We start from the raw sequence: 15,270 nt of genomic DNA on the forward strand, positions 1-15,270 counted from the left end.
TAGATGCGGGCAACCATTATTATCCTCCATTGGGATTCATTTGCTTAGCCACCTTGAAATGCTCTGAAACTCTGAAGTTGTGTTAAACTGTCAAAAAGCAAATGAATGCCAATAAGTCTTATTTTGGCAATTTGCATATACAAAAAAATCTAAGAAAATGGAAATCATTTCAAGAAAAAAATTATTTACATATTCTTGAGTGAAATGACAGGTCTCTGCTTTAATTAATAATGGAGAGGATACTTTACTGTTTCACAGTCTTGTGACAAAATTAAATAATAGATCAAGAAATCCCTGTAGAAAAAGATATAGAAACAGACCAAATTGGGGAGTTACTTATGGTGACCTGGTCAATTTTTCTTTTTTCTTTTTTTCTTTTTTCTTTTTTCATAGCCTTAACTCGGTAGCTAAAGCTAATTGATGAATAAGCAAAACTGAATAAAACAAGGAATTCAGAGATATTTATTGTCATCTGTGCTAACATTCTTTTGAACTACAACCTGCTGTCTGCTATTCATTGTTTCTTAAGAGAAAAGGCAGTGTCATGAATTGGTAAGGACATCAGACCATGTGAAAAGGACATGAGTTCTATTTCAAGCCTGTGGACTTGAGCAAGCCAAAGCTACTCCTTTAACCTCTTTTTTCCCCCCATTTATTAAATGATCAGATTGAAGAAGATGTCCCTTAAGGTCCATTCTGGAGCTAAATCATCATGAAAATTTAAGTTAAAAAAGTTTTCTTAAAGTTCTTTTAGATTGCAATTCTCACATGAGACTTTTTTTCTGAAAAGTTAACAGGGAAGTGCTCTTTGGTTCATAGTGCCAGAGCACCTTTTGAAAGTGGCCATCAATTTACATAAACCTGATACATAGGTAACATTAAAAGTAAAAATATGAATGTATAATTGTATAAAAAATAAATGTATGTATTCTTTTAAAGTTCATTCTATGTCAAGTCAACAGATATATTCAAGACTAATACCACATTTCAAAGGATGAACTTACTTAACAAATAACACTACCCAATGCTTTACTTTTTCTGTGAGTATAAATTAAGGAATCACACCATCCAGTGCTATCATGTGTCTGTGAATACAGATTAAGGAGTTGGCCTTGTTGTTTGAATTTGGATTCAGAAAATAGCTTACTGGGTGGGCACTCCCTTATGTACTAAGCTCTGTTTGTTGATCACACATCATTTTGAGAAGCTGCAATGAATTCTGCAGTTGGAGAATTTGGAAATGGATTTGAATCAGGATAAACTAATTCATTGCTACCTAGAGAAAATGAAAAGATCTGTACAGTACGCTGGGATAGTGGGTTGGCTGGTTGTGGTTAGTTAGCCTGATCGAGGACAAAGGGGTGTAGAATGCTGGGCAAATTCCAACCCATTCAGGGGACTGCCTTCTGTTGCCGCTCCTCTCTGAGAAGTTTGGGGTTAATGCAGGAACTCCCAATCCATGGGACATATATCTCTCATGGAACTTAGGTAGATCTAGGTGTGTAGGATCCAGAAATTCTTTGTAAGAAAATGATTCTTTTCCTATTTCTGTCTCAATTCCGATCATTCCCAGAAAAGAAAAGAAAAAAAAAAAAAGCCTCCATCTGGTGCTAGTGAGATTCTCACACCTCTCTTAATTACGAATCTCATTTGTAACTGAGAAAAAGTCAACCATGAAAGTCAATGCCTTTTTAAACAAACAGTACCTAGGTATAATTTAATAACACTGATTTGTTGTTTCCTGTTCTTACGGTAAGTAACCTATTTATGCCAAGTAATACCAGCTTTTTAGTTTGGTAGCAACAAAAAGTTACTTTTTAAATAAACTTATTTAAGGACAAAGGTATGTTGATTTAAAGAAAGCTTTTCAGTAAACAAAAAGTTGTACGTGGCTGGCAAAAATTTCTCAGGTGATATGCAGGTGATTGAAGCTTGGGAAACATTGGGCTAGTGAGAAGCACAATGAGCTAGAAGATAGGAAACTTGGTCACCAAATCTAATTCCAATCCTGTCACTAATTATCTGATTGTCCTTGGGCAAGATGATGCATCTTCATGGCTCCGTTTCCTCATTATCCAATGAATATATTGATATTTGCCAAGCTACCTTTGGAATGATGTAAAGATTAAAATTAAATGATGGGTAGTAAAATAGTATAATAGTTATATAGGGGCTCCTCAGTGGCACAGTGCATTGTGTCTGACTCTTGGTTTTGGCTCAGGTCCTGATCTCAGTGGCATGAGATCGAGCCCCATGTCCAGCTCATGCTCAGCACAGAGTCTGCCTCAAATTCTCTCTCCCTCTCCCATGGCCCCTCCCACTCATGCTCTCTCTGTCTCTCCCTAAAATATATAGAAAATTTTTTAAAAGTTGTATGTATATAAGATTCTTTATTATGTCTCTAAAACACCACTTTTTATTTTCTTTTTTTCTTCCCATTACCCCAGCAAAAACAAACAAACAAAAAAATAGAACAAAAACAAAAACATGAACATGACCACTTAGGAAAGGATAATAATATTATCTCTGTTTTTGCTCTAGGATCATGCCAATTTTTAGTAGTGTGTGTGTGTGTGTGTGTGTGTTAGAGAGGGGAAGAGAAACTAACTACAGTTGCACAGTTCCTAACACTATTCCTAAACACTAAAGCTGCGTTGTCTTTTTCTGAATGAATATATGTTTATTTTTACCATTTTCCATGGTGATAAACTAAACTGTTAAAAAATTTAATGTAATAATACATCTTATTAATTTCAAAGCTTAATAAAAATATTATGACCTATCTGAATATTTAGAACTGTTAAAAACAATAGTTTCATACCAAAATTGTTTTTTGTCTTGAAATAATATTTGTAATCTTGCTTGTATTTTTTTCATTGTGCCTAAAACCTCAAATTTTCTAGAATATGAGATCTCTTTACAAAAGATGTTTCGCTGTTCCATAATGTCATTTCCTATAGATTTCAGAATTTCTTTTTCCAATCTAATCTTGCTTATCCTTGAAGTTAAGGTTGTTGTTTTGGTTAAAATATAAAGGTGCAGTTAAATATATGATATATTTTGATCTTAATGGCTAATATGCCAGGTTTATGGCTGTTTTATCTTGATACATATATACAACTAAGTCCCAACACTAATTCATTGTGTGAAAGAGAGAACATTCATGGACATAGAGATAATGCTAGTGATTGTTTGGGTTCCCATTCTATTAAGGAAATATACTTAGCACTATTGCTATTGGATTAGAAAATGATAGACAGCATAATCTCACTCAAACATTAACATGTTTGGTGTAGGATAGCAATTCCCAAACTTGCCCAGTCATCAGAATCACCTGGAGGGCTGGCCAAAACACAGCTTGCTTGTCCCACCCTCAAGTTTCTGATTCAATGGTTCTGGGGTAAGGCCTGAGAATTTGCATTTTTAGCAAATCCCACAGTGATGCTGAGGCCAATGTGGTTCCCATCCTCCCCCCCCCCCGCCCCAGCCTTTTTGTCAAGTGGAAGGTAGTAGAGCAGGACAGTGAAGCCTATAGACTTAGGTGATACCCCACAGACTTTGGTGATAGCCCCAGAGTTGAGCCCTGGCTTTGATACTTATGAACCCTGTAACTTGGACAAGTTAGGGATCAATTTTGTCTTCTGTAAAATGATAACAATTATATTTATTAGGAATATTGAATAAAATAATGCATGTTAATTGTGTAGAACAATGCTTAGCCCTGTAATGAGTGCTCACTAAATGCAACGTTTGTAACTAGTAGTGATGGTAATCGGAGCAGTGAGAGTAGAAGCAGTAGTTAGTGGTAATAGAAAAGAATACACGTTTCCTTTGTTCAGTTGCAATAAAAGTTTATTTTTCTTTCCTAAGGAGGCTGGGCAGAAAGCTTGCTTTTCATTTATGACATTGTTTCTATGAGAAACACTCAGCAAGAAGGGAATTGGTTGAAAAGAAGTATTGCCCTTAGTAAAAGAATGTTCAGGAGTGTGTTGAAGTTGGGAATCCATATTGTAGTTCAAGCAAAAGTCTATCCATTTGTGCAAGAGGTTTTTCAATATGCAGAACCTAATGCATTTGTTTCTTTCCTTCCCTTAGCAACAAGAGCAAGACCCAACAAACCTATACATCTCAAATCTCCCCATTTCTATGGATGAGCAGGAACTTGAAAATATGCTGAAACCCTTCGGACATGTCATTTCCACAAGAATACTAAGAGATGCTAATGGAGTCAGCAGGGGCGTTGGCTTTGCCAGGTAAAACACTTGCTACGTACATGTACATGTATTACTTGTGTTTCCTCCTTATTCCCTTTTAATTCCATTCCTTTCTAGAACTAGGACCCAAAGCAATAGACTATTTTACCCTCTCCCTGCAAAAAAGTAGCTTTTCAAACCGACTATCTTTGCTTCAATCCAAAGAATTCCAATGTAATTATAAATATGTTGTGCTTGCTAAAATCTGTATGTACAAAGAATGGTTATATGTGTCTCAGGTCATAATGATATGTATACCCAGTTCCCAATTCTGTCTTCTAGATTAGCAAAATCAGATGCTGCCAATTTCTGCTGGTGGTAATAAATGCCCAATACCCCAAAGCTAAAGAGCCCATGTGGTGAACAAAGCATCCAAATGTTTTTGCATTGATTTCCAAAGAATGAGACGATAGAATTTCTCAGTCAAGAAAAGGAAGAGAAGAAAGATTTCGAGAAACAAGAATTGTTGGGAAGTCCCAAGGAACCCAGACATATAAAGTGGGGGGATTAGGAGGGTATTTGCATTTAAGAGGCCCTGGCTGTGTGGTTTTGATGTTTTACACAGAACAGAAAAAAGCAAATTGCACTTTTTTCATTGTCAGAAAAGGAAAAGTAGTTTTCATCTTAACTTTAAGGGATGTTTACAAAGGAAGATCTCAGCCAGGAACGGAGTTAAAATGGTTGCACCTGCTGTGCTTTCATGAAAAACAAAGCAAAAGAAACCACAGAGAAAAACTGCTCAACAACAAAGAACGAGAGTAAAAGCCGTGTCTCCATGGCTTGGTGTGTTTATGTGTCTCCAGCTGACTTAACGTGGATGAGTGAATGGATACTAGAGTCATTGGGAAGTCAGCCCTTTGCAGACAGGTGTGTCCATCTATAATAAACCCTGCCATTACCTGGAAACCATTCCAAACCAACTTTTATTAATGCACTTTGAAAGATAGCAAATTGTAGGGGCGCCTGGGTGGCTCATTCAGTTAGACATCTGACTCTTGACTTTGGCTTGGGTCATGATCTCAGGGTCTTGAGATTAAGCCCCGTGTCGGGCTCTGTGCTGAGCGTGGAGCCTGCTTGGGATTCTCTGTCTCCCTCTGCCCCTCCTGGGCTCACTTTCTCTCTCTCTATCTCTCTAAATACATGCATACATACATACATACATACATACCAATCTCTAACTTGACTTCCTACAAGTCATGGACCATGTCTTAAAATTCATATCTCCACCATTTTCTAGTAGACTGGTAGACATATACAAGATGCATGATGAGTTGAAGAAAAATAAGCAGAATGAAGAAACTCTCCCTGACTTGAATGTATACTTGAGGCATTCACTTTTTCAGATCATTGGTAACTGCTCATTTGCATGGTCAAGACAGAGCTAATCACATCACCCAGGGCTCCGAATTTTGCCAATGTTCTCATTGTTGGATAGTATCTAAGCTACTGTGGGAGGGCTGGCCAGTGTGGGAGTTCACTGAAAGGAACAGCATGCACATCCTTCTGGTCCTTCTCCCACTTCTTGTCCCCCGAAAATCTCTAACAAATGAATTTCTCCTTCATTTGTACTGCTGAGAAATGAACATATTTCAACTTTATCAAGAGAAAACATTTTCTAAGATCTGTGGTGATCTTTTTTTTTTTTTTAAGCAAAGGGCTTTTGATACAGAGTATAGTAATTCTCTAGGGCTGCCGTAACAGAATACAACAGACTGGGTGGGTTAAATGACGGAAATTTATTTTCTCACAGTTCTGGAGGCTAGAAGTCTAAGATCATGGTCCCAGTAGGCTTGGTTTCCTCTGAGGCTTCCCTCCTTGTCTTGTAGATGACCTTGTTTTCCCTGTATCTTCACATGGTCTTCACATGGTGTCTTATTCTCTTCTTTTTAAAAGGGTATCATTCATGGGGCGCCTGGCTGGCTCAGTCAGAAGAGCATGTGACTCTTGATCTCAGGGTCATGAGTTCGAGCCCTATATTGGGTATAGACATTATTTAAATAAATAAACTTAGATTAAAAAAAAAATTAAAGGACATCAGGGGTGCCTGGGTGGCCCAGTCGGTTAAGCATCTGCCTTTGGCTCAGGTCACGATCCCAGGGACTTCAGATCAAGCCCCACGCTGTTGGGCTCACTGCTTAGCAGGGAATCTGTTTCTCTCTTTCCCTCTGCTTCGCCCCACCCTTGTGCCCTCTCTGTCTCAAATAAATAAAAAAAAAATTAAAGAACATCAGTCAGATTGGATGAGGACCCACCCATTCGAGGCCCTATCTCCATATACACTCACATTATGAAGGACTTCAACATAGAAATTTGTTGTGGTTGGAGGCACAATTCAGCTTATAACACAGAGATTGGGCTGTTCATTTCTCTCACTTCTGTCTTCTCTATACACTTTCAGTTTGCTTAAAATGAAGAATATTCTTCTTGGTGCAGAATCAAGTAATGCACATTGTAAGAGGCAACACTATAATCACAGTATATGATTTCATGGAAGAGTAAATCCTATAGTTCTTTTTTTCTTTAGGAACTGAGGAAGAGTGGGAATTTTAAATTATTCTTTTATGCCTGCTCTAAATGCAACCTTGGACATTTTCTCTGCATTTTCTCAAACCACTGTGGCTACTACCTTAACAAACCCGATCATTCACAAATTCACTTTTACAGTTTTCCTTCTTTTTAGATATCACCCTTTTCCCATTGTTAGCCTTTCTCATTTGGAGCTCTCCCTCTGAACCACAAAACAGAGATAACTTGAGTGACAGTTCTCTCCCTTCTTCCCAGGATAGCCGGCAGCTCGTGAGAAAAGTTAATGGATTACATACAATGGATGCCTTGGGACAGTGGTTCTCAAAGTGTAGTTTCCAGGACAGAAACATCAGCATTATTTGGGAAATTGTTAGAAATGCAATTTTGGGGCCCTATCCCAGACTTACTGAATCAGCAATGGTGGGGAGTAGATGGGGTGCAGCAATCTGTGCTTTATCAAGCACTTTAGGTAACTCTCATGCTCTCTAAACCCTGAAAAGCATTGCCTTAGGGCATTAGGACTGATTCTCAAATCATCTGGAAGGCCTGTAAAATTTCAAACTGTTGGGTTCCATTCTTAGAAATTTTTCCTGATGGAGATGATTCCTGTTGACACCTCGATCACACTGTACCCCTTTTGTCAAATGAACTGGTCATGAATCCATCTCCCGTCCTGTTCTTCAAGTGTAGGGACCATGTCTTGCTCTTCTTCATGTCTGTCCCAGCACCTAGAATGTTGTCTGACACATTATTGATCTTCAGTAAATTTTTGATGATGAACAAATGAAATCACTTCAAGTGTTTTGGTTTTTTTTGTTTATGACTATAACTGTGCAGGGTGGTAGCATTTGATGACAATGATAAGCCAATTCTGAGATGGGTGAACTGGGGTTTTAGGGGAAACTACAGTCACATCAGCTCAACTATTACTGATTTACAAATGATTTCTTCCTCTAAAAGTTCACAGTGACACAGGTGTTATTAAAAGAAAATGCTTATTTGATTGGGAGAAGAGTCGGCCTGTAAATGTGCCTGGTAAACTGAATCTATCTCTTGAATTTATGACTCTCTCAATTCGTGTAACCTGAATAAATTTATCAGGCTTCATTTTAAAGATTTTTATTTATTTATTTTATTTTATTTGAGAGAAATAGAGCATGAGCAGGGTGAGGGGCAGAGGGAGAAGGAGAGACTCTCAAGCAGACTCCACACTGAGCACGGGGCTCAGTCTCAAGACCCTGAGATCATGACCTGAACCCAAACCAAGAATCAGTCGGTTAACTGACTGAGTCACCCAGATGCCCTGGCAAGTTTCATTTTAAATATTACCATTGGTCACTTCTAACCACCAGATATGGTCCTTGATTCATATGCAAGATATCCCAAAATTCTTTAACTAGAAAGACACCCCCCATTATTATTTTACTTGCAAGCTATACATTAATCTCCTTTGATAACCATCTCTTCAAAGTAAAGGTTAGTATCTTCATTTTATATTTAAAACATTGAACTTCAAAGCATAGATTTGAATGCCAGGAGGGTGCACAGACAGCACAATTACCGGCTTTTCAAATTCCAGAAGCACCAGATATCTCTGAAATTACAGACATTTTATTTCATTTTTTATGTTTTTTTTTTTACTCTCTTACAACCTAAAACAATTAGTAAGATCCACCGCCCCCTAGGCAGCATTTTATAGCCAAGTTATAAACCTCTAAAAACAGAAGTTTATGGTGGGAATGCTGACAGTCAGACAAGACAGACCCACTACTGCAAAGCTAGTGGGTGCCAACAGACTACCTTGCCTTCCACGGTGAGGATCAGAGCATAAATCAACCTGAGGCTGGACGGACATGACTGTGTGTTCTTGTTATCCATTTCCCATTCCCAGAAACATGAGACCATTTGTCTAACAAAAATCACATTGAAAGAGTGTTATGTGAGGCCGGTAAAGAATGACCCAAAGTGCAGAAGAGATGGGGGAGGTAAACATTCACAATTAATCCAGCTTCACCATCTGGGAACATAGAACCTCTTTAAGAAATGCATTTACTGTCCCCTGGTGAGCCAAAGAGCGTGAGAGACCGCTGAGCACAGAGACCTTTGTATTTTGTAGTATTTTTCACCCCTCTTCAGTACTCTTAATTTGATTCTCATGGAATTTTGTTTGAATGACTTTTAACATATGGGCAGCCCTGTCTTCTGTCTCTCTCTACTAAATGAACATGTTTTCCAATTAAAGAGTTTCAGTTCTTTCTTTTTGCTAAGTAAAAAAATAATAATAATTGTGGTTATAGGCAGATAAATATCAGCCTGATTATTAAAAATCAGTATAAATAGTAGGTGAAAAATACTCTTTTTGTGTTTTCTTTAATTAGTGTTGAATATCTTTAAAATATTATTGATTTACCTTCTACCTCCTGATATTTCTTGCTCCTTATCTTCTCCCCTCCTGAAATATAATGAAACTCTGACTCAGGATCAGCATAATGAAAATACAGGAATTAAAAAAAATAATAAGGCAAATGCCAATACTTCCTTTGCAGGCAAATATATGCCCCTTTAAAAGACCATCACGCTTACCGAATTGTCATTGTTTGGAATGTGTTTCGATCATATCTCTTGATCTGATGGAATCTATGTTTGTGTTAAAAATCCCCCCCACACACCCCGCCGCTTGCTGTTTTGGCAATGTTTTGCCATTTCTACCTCAAACCTACATGGAAATAGGAAATCAAATGTGAACAAAGAAAATCTCCAAAGTGTAAATTTAGTGATTAGTCATCTCCAAATTGCAGCTACGTTTGCACAGAGAGAGGTTACAGTTTTTGCTGAGACTGAAGAGAATAAGGGCTGTTACTCTGTTTGGTAATCTTAATTCCTCAGCCAATTGCCAGCAAATGTGATCTACTGGAGAGTAAACTCCTGGTCCATCCTTCAGCTTCTGGATCTTTGTTCTTGTTTTACGTGTTTCTTCATTTATCTTGATCGGTTTCTGCACAGCATTTCTTTCTTTCACCATCAGTTAAGTCACGATTATGGCTAGAGATATGGCAGAACGTTCTACTTTCTTTTCCATATATTTGGAGCCCAGGTTTCCAGACCCACACCAACCAACCAAGCAAAGAACCAACCAGTCAACCAATCAAACAAATGGATTAAATTGTATCAAGTAATCTATAATTTTGAAATGTCCTGGACTCAATTCTTGCTCTATACATGGCTTTATAAAAACTTAGAGAAGGAGGGAAACATATAACTTATTGTTTTATCATTATAACATTGAAATGACTGGATCCCAAGGATCATCCTCTGTAGGATGAGAAGAGAGTTCTGAATATTTACTCATGTAAAACTGAAATTGGAGAACTTTGTTACCTCGAGGCTGGAAACAGTAACCATTAAGTGGGCTCAGGGCCTATAAGATTTCTTTGCCCTGTACTGGCTGTAAGCACAAACCATGATGGGGACTCTTGGACCATCTGAAGGCTGTGAAGATGTGAGGTAGGTTGTCTGCTTCCCACCAATAAAGAAGAAACACTGGGAAATGTCATTTGGACTCACAAGTGTGAGTCTTTTTATTTGGTATCTTTCCTATATTCTCAACTTTCTGTGAGTTGGATCATCCCATCCACTCACTCTGTGTGGTTATGAAGATGGCTTTCTGGGTAGAAATAACATAGCTTGCATCTTACTTCTGTACCTCCTATCTGTGTTCTTGGACAGGTACATAAACTCTCTGAGCCTCCTTTTCTGATATGTATAATGTATTTATTCATTCATTCATTTCATCCAGTAAATATCTCTTGGGCACTATAATATGCCAGTAATTGTTCTAGATATTAATTCGGAGGGGTACACAGGAGAAAAATATCTGACATGCTACTAGACTGGGGAGACAAAAAAATGTAACCAAACAAGTAAGAAGATATCAAATAATATCAAATAATCCATATAAAATAATTAAAGGGCTATAAAGGCAAAATAAAACAGGGGTAAAATAGAGAGTATGGCAGAATGAGAGGCTAGAAGTCAGGGACAGGAAAGTTCTCGGAAGAGAGAGCATTTAGTCTGAGACACAGAACAAGAGAGTCTCTTGGTGGGGTTGGATAGGGAATCCTCGCAAAGGGGAAAATGCAATCAGAGATCTAAGATGGGGCCAAGTTTGGCATGTTTGGGAACCAGAAAAAGGCAAAGTTTCTATTTCATAGAGGAAAGAAAAGAGATGTAACAGATAATAATATCTAGGAATCAAATGTGCCTGTAGCTCAAAGAGATTGATTAAAAGTGATAATGAATTCCAATGGCATTTAACGGTAGGATTTTTCTAGTCTGAACATACTATACTTATCAATTACTCCTTTATCTCAATTTTAATGTTTTTAATTTAATTTTCTTCCATTTCTTCACCAAAACTCCTTTTGAAAACATTAATCTATGGTTAAAGGACAGATTTAAGTTATGATGTCAACTGGTGGTAGGCAGATAATCTAAGAGACAAGTAGTTCCCAGACTGGTGTAAAAGAAACCTTTTTTTTTTTTTTTCCTTGCCTTTTTCTTCAAACACACAGCCTCCAGGATAATTTTGTTCCTTCAGCGTTGATAGTTTTATGGCAGAGCCATCAGCATGCTGGCTGCAAACAGAATTTCACCCCACATGATTTAACTGAAGAGACTAGAGTAAAGCAGGATTTACAAAAAGTGTGGGTAGAGTGAAGGAAACTGACCAAGGATGTTGAGATACCCAGAGATGACCAGCAGAAGGAAGCTTTTGCTGTCTTGAGACAGCTGAAGGCAGGTGGAAGAGTGCTCCCAGAGCCAGTGAGCCCCAGGGCCATGGAAGGGGGCGCTGCCTGGAATAGCTGGAGACAGGGAGGGATGCAATCCCAGCCAGAGAGGGGGTGCCAAAGCCAAGAGAGAAGAAACAGGAACTGGTCAGACTTCTCTTTACTCCTACCAGGCCCCCAATGGCTAAACCCAATGAAAAGCTGTCAGATAAAAGAGCTAAGAGGACACAGTTCATAGATGGATCACTTCTTTGAAGCATAGAGCAGAGAAGACATATAGAGGGGTAAACAGAAAACACATGGGTAAATGGACTTATTTTTCCTTCCCCTTGACTTCATTAATGAAAAAAAAAAGGAAAGAAAAAATAGTGCACGGTTAATGATAACTAAGCATCTGCAACTTTACCTTAGCATTGGCAGTTGATACAGGATGGTAGGGATGATGACAAACTGGTTCGGTTTAAAGAAAGCAACTGTTCAACTTCAGGTCATGGTTGCTATGATGACATCACTTCTAAAACCAAATGTGTGAGGTTTTCTAACAATAAATACATGTTGTTTTTCCACATCAGTTCTCCAATTATGACACCAACTGAGTGTCCAACTATTCAATTCAATTCTAACAGACTATATAGGATTATTGCCAGACCTCACAGGTTTAAGGGCTCAGTCCCCCCACAAGACTCTCCCACCATTCCTTGACCCCGTCCTATTTGCTGATTCACTAGAACAATCCACAGAACTCATGAAAACAATTTACTTTTGTTTACTAGTATATTATGAAGGATACAACTCAGGAATGGCCAAAAGAGATGTAAAGGGCAAGATATAGGGTATAAGGAGTGGCTTAGAGCTTCTCTGTCTTCCCGGGGCATACCACCCTCCCGGTAAATCTCTCTGAACTCTTTTGTTTAGTGGTTGTTATGGAGGTTTTATTGCATAGGCATTGTTGATTCATTTACTGGCCATTGGTGATTGAGCTCAATCGTTAGCCCCTTTCCCATCCCCTGAGGTGGTGGGTGGAGCTGAAGCCTCCAACTTCTCATCATTTGGTCTTTGTGGTGATCAGCCCTGTCCTGAATCTCTCTAGGGCTCCCTTCTTGAGTCACCTCATTAACATAAACTCAGGTGTGGCCCAAAAGGCTTTATTATAAGTAATGAAGGACATTTCTTTCACTCAGGAAATACCATGGGTTTTAGGAGTTCTGTGTCAGAAACCAGGGACAAAGACTAAATTTATTTTTATTGTACCATAGTTGCCATGCAGAAAACATGGATCAGACCATATCATCTTTCAAGAGGAATCAGGAATCCAAATTTTCATGTGAAGTCTCCCAGTCTTTAAATGTTGACAACCATTTCAGATTCTCTAAAACCTCTTTGTAGTCCAAACAAAACTTTCTACCTGAACGCTGGATTCAGCCCATGATTTCTAGTTTGGGACATGTGACAAAGAGCTCCAGAACAGTGGTTTTCAATCCTGGCTGCACACTGGAATCACCTGGGGAGCTTTGAAAAATATGTGCCTGGACTTCATGCCAAAGCAGTTAAATTAGAATCTCATGGGCTGGGGCCCAGACATTGGTATTTTTAAAAATAGTTTCCTGATCATTTTAATGTACAGTCATTTTAAAATAAACATTTTATTTTGGAGTGAGTTTAATTTAGCAGAAACGTTACAAAAGTAATAGTTCCCATACACACCACGTCATTTGTTAACATTTTACATCGCCATGGTGTATATGTCAAAATTAAGAAACTGATATTGATACATTACTATTAACTAAACTCCAGACTTTATTTGGATTTCACCAGTTTTTTCTACTGATACACTTTTTCTGCTCCAGAATCCAATCCAGGGTGCCATTTGTGTATTTAGTTGTCATGTCTCATCAGTCTGTTATAGTTTGTGACAATTTCTCAGACTTTCCTTGTTTTTCCTGAGTAGCACTAGCCAGGTATCCTGGGGAATGTCTCCAGAGTTGGGTTTGTCTGACGTTTTTCTCATGATAGGATCCATATGATGTATAGGTTTTTGGAAAGAATACCATAGAGGTGAAATACCCTTCCAGTCACGTCAGATGAAGGTGTTTGGATGGAACTAGAGGGTATTATGCTACGCGAAATAAGTGCTATGGTATATCTCCATTTTTGAGAACAGCTGCTCCAGTTAACAGAGATTAAACTAGAATGAAGGTAGCATGATCTATCCAGCATCAGAACACATTAAAGTAGACAAGAGTACAGGGAATCAGGAGGGATGATGGGAGGCCAGCAATGGAACTTCATCTCTTACAGGTAAACCATCTGAACTGAGAGTCAAGAGACAAAGGTTCTATTCCAGGTTCATCCACTACCTAGTCTCTAGGGAAGGCAACTAGTGTTAGTTTCTTCATCTGTACAATTAAGAAGTTGATATCTGGGGCTATTTCTAGTCCTGAAATTATGTGATTCTAAAACTCTGGAGTGGGTTTTAATTAGTTAAATATTGTCCACAGTTTCATTTCCTAAAGAGGAATGTGTTGTAATGCCGAGTAAGACACCACCCAAATGTCTGGGTTTTGGCAAAGGTAGATGGCAGAAAGGCAGCTCTGCTTCACTATTTGGCGTTTATGATACCTGTTATATCCTAAAAATGTCAAGCACCCGGCAGATAGAAAACAAATATTAAAGACTCAGAAGAAAATTCAACTCATTTACTCATCTTTGTTCCTGGGACTCGACTGCTGTGCTTTCCATTACGATTGAGTAAGAAGTGAATGATGGAATTTATTTTTGAAATCTCAGAAGGAGTGCACATTTTAGTACTTTTAAAAATCTGTTAATGTTGTCCCTTTGCGTAACTCTAACCAGATTTAGATGGAAGACTGGCTTGCAACGTTGGATATTCTAAGTTGCCAATAATTTGTACAAAGCCTATGATTGCAAAACCACAAAAATTTCACAATAGCGGAAACCTCTAATTAACCAAAATAAGTGGCAGGGTGGATTTGTTTTACATATATGGTTAATAATGCTTATTGCTTTAAGATCATAAACTGAGAGATCCTCTCTTGAGCTGAGATAGGGAGGCTGCAGATGGTTTTGCAAAATCCTTTTCCACATCTGTGTGTCAAGTCTGACCCAGAACATTCTACTAATATTGGATCAAACTCTCCTCTGATGTAACTTGCCTGTGGGAATTGTATTGGCTGTGAAACCGGCTCCCCTTAGTAACTGGTGTAAAAAAAAATTTTTTTTAAATCACAATTCTGTGGTTTGTTTTGAATGACTGAAGCCAGGTTCCTAGGCACTGAGACAAGAAAGAATGTCAAACGGGACCTTTAATGTGTATTTATATTTAAACATCAGACCTAACAGAAAACCCTGAAGCTTTATACAATGATTGGAGCCTTGTAAGAACCTAATTAATGTATCTTCGGGTGAATGGTTGGCCTGGCACGCGAGCTGTCCCGAGGTACTAGAGGGGGTTCAGGTACCGCCTGGGAAGAATAGATGTGGTTGTAGGGATTCAGTGGCCCATCTGAAAGGGACATGTAAAGGCAGCTTTGTCTGGCATGCCGCCTTTTCAGACTCACTTGATAATGCTAGTGTCAGTTTCAACTGAAGCGTGGGCCAGATTGCAGATAGCTTGAGCTGGCATTTCAAAGCAGTTAATTGTGAAACTTGAGAAGAGAATGGGGACATTCTTCCTAAGGTGGCTA

The 15,270-nt window shown here is 38.4% G+C and overlaps 1 protein-coding gene across 2 annotated transcripts in view; it reads left to right on the forward strand.

The window, feature by feature from the left end:
* Positions 1-15,270, forward strand: part of LOC123862956 (RNA-binding motif, single-stranded-interacting protein 3) — a 1,542,535-nt gene that overhangs the window by 1,270,418 nt on the left and 256,847 nt on the right. For both annotated transcript variants that reach the window (XM_064588878.1, XM_064588881.1), the window contains one exon: positions 4,096-4,253. In XM_064588878.1, coding sequence (XP_064444948.1) covers positions 4,096-4,253 — 158 coding nt within the window. The remainder of the gene's footprint in view (positions 1-4,095; positions 4,254-15,270) is intronic.

The sequence above is a fragment of the Mirounga angustirostris genome, unplaced genomic scaffold (assembly GCF_029215605.1).
Source record: "Mirounga angustirostris isolate CCGP_5_RB_7025 unplaced genomic scaffold, mMirAng1.0.hap1 SCAF_1, whole genome shotgun sequence".
NCBI lineage: Eukaryota > Metazoa > Chordata > Mammalia > Carnivora > Phocidae > Mirounga > Mirounga angustirostris.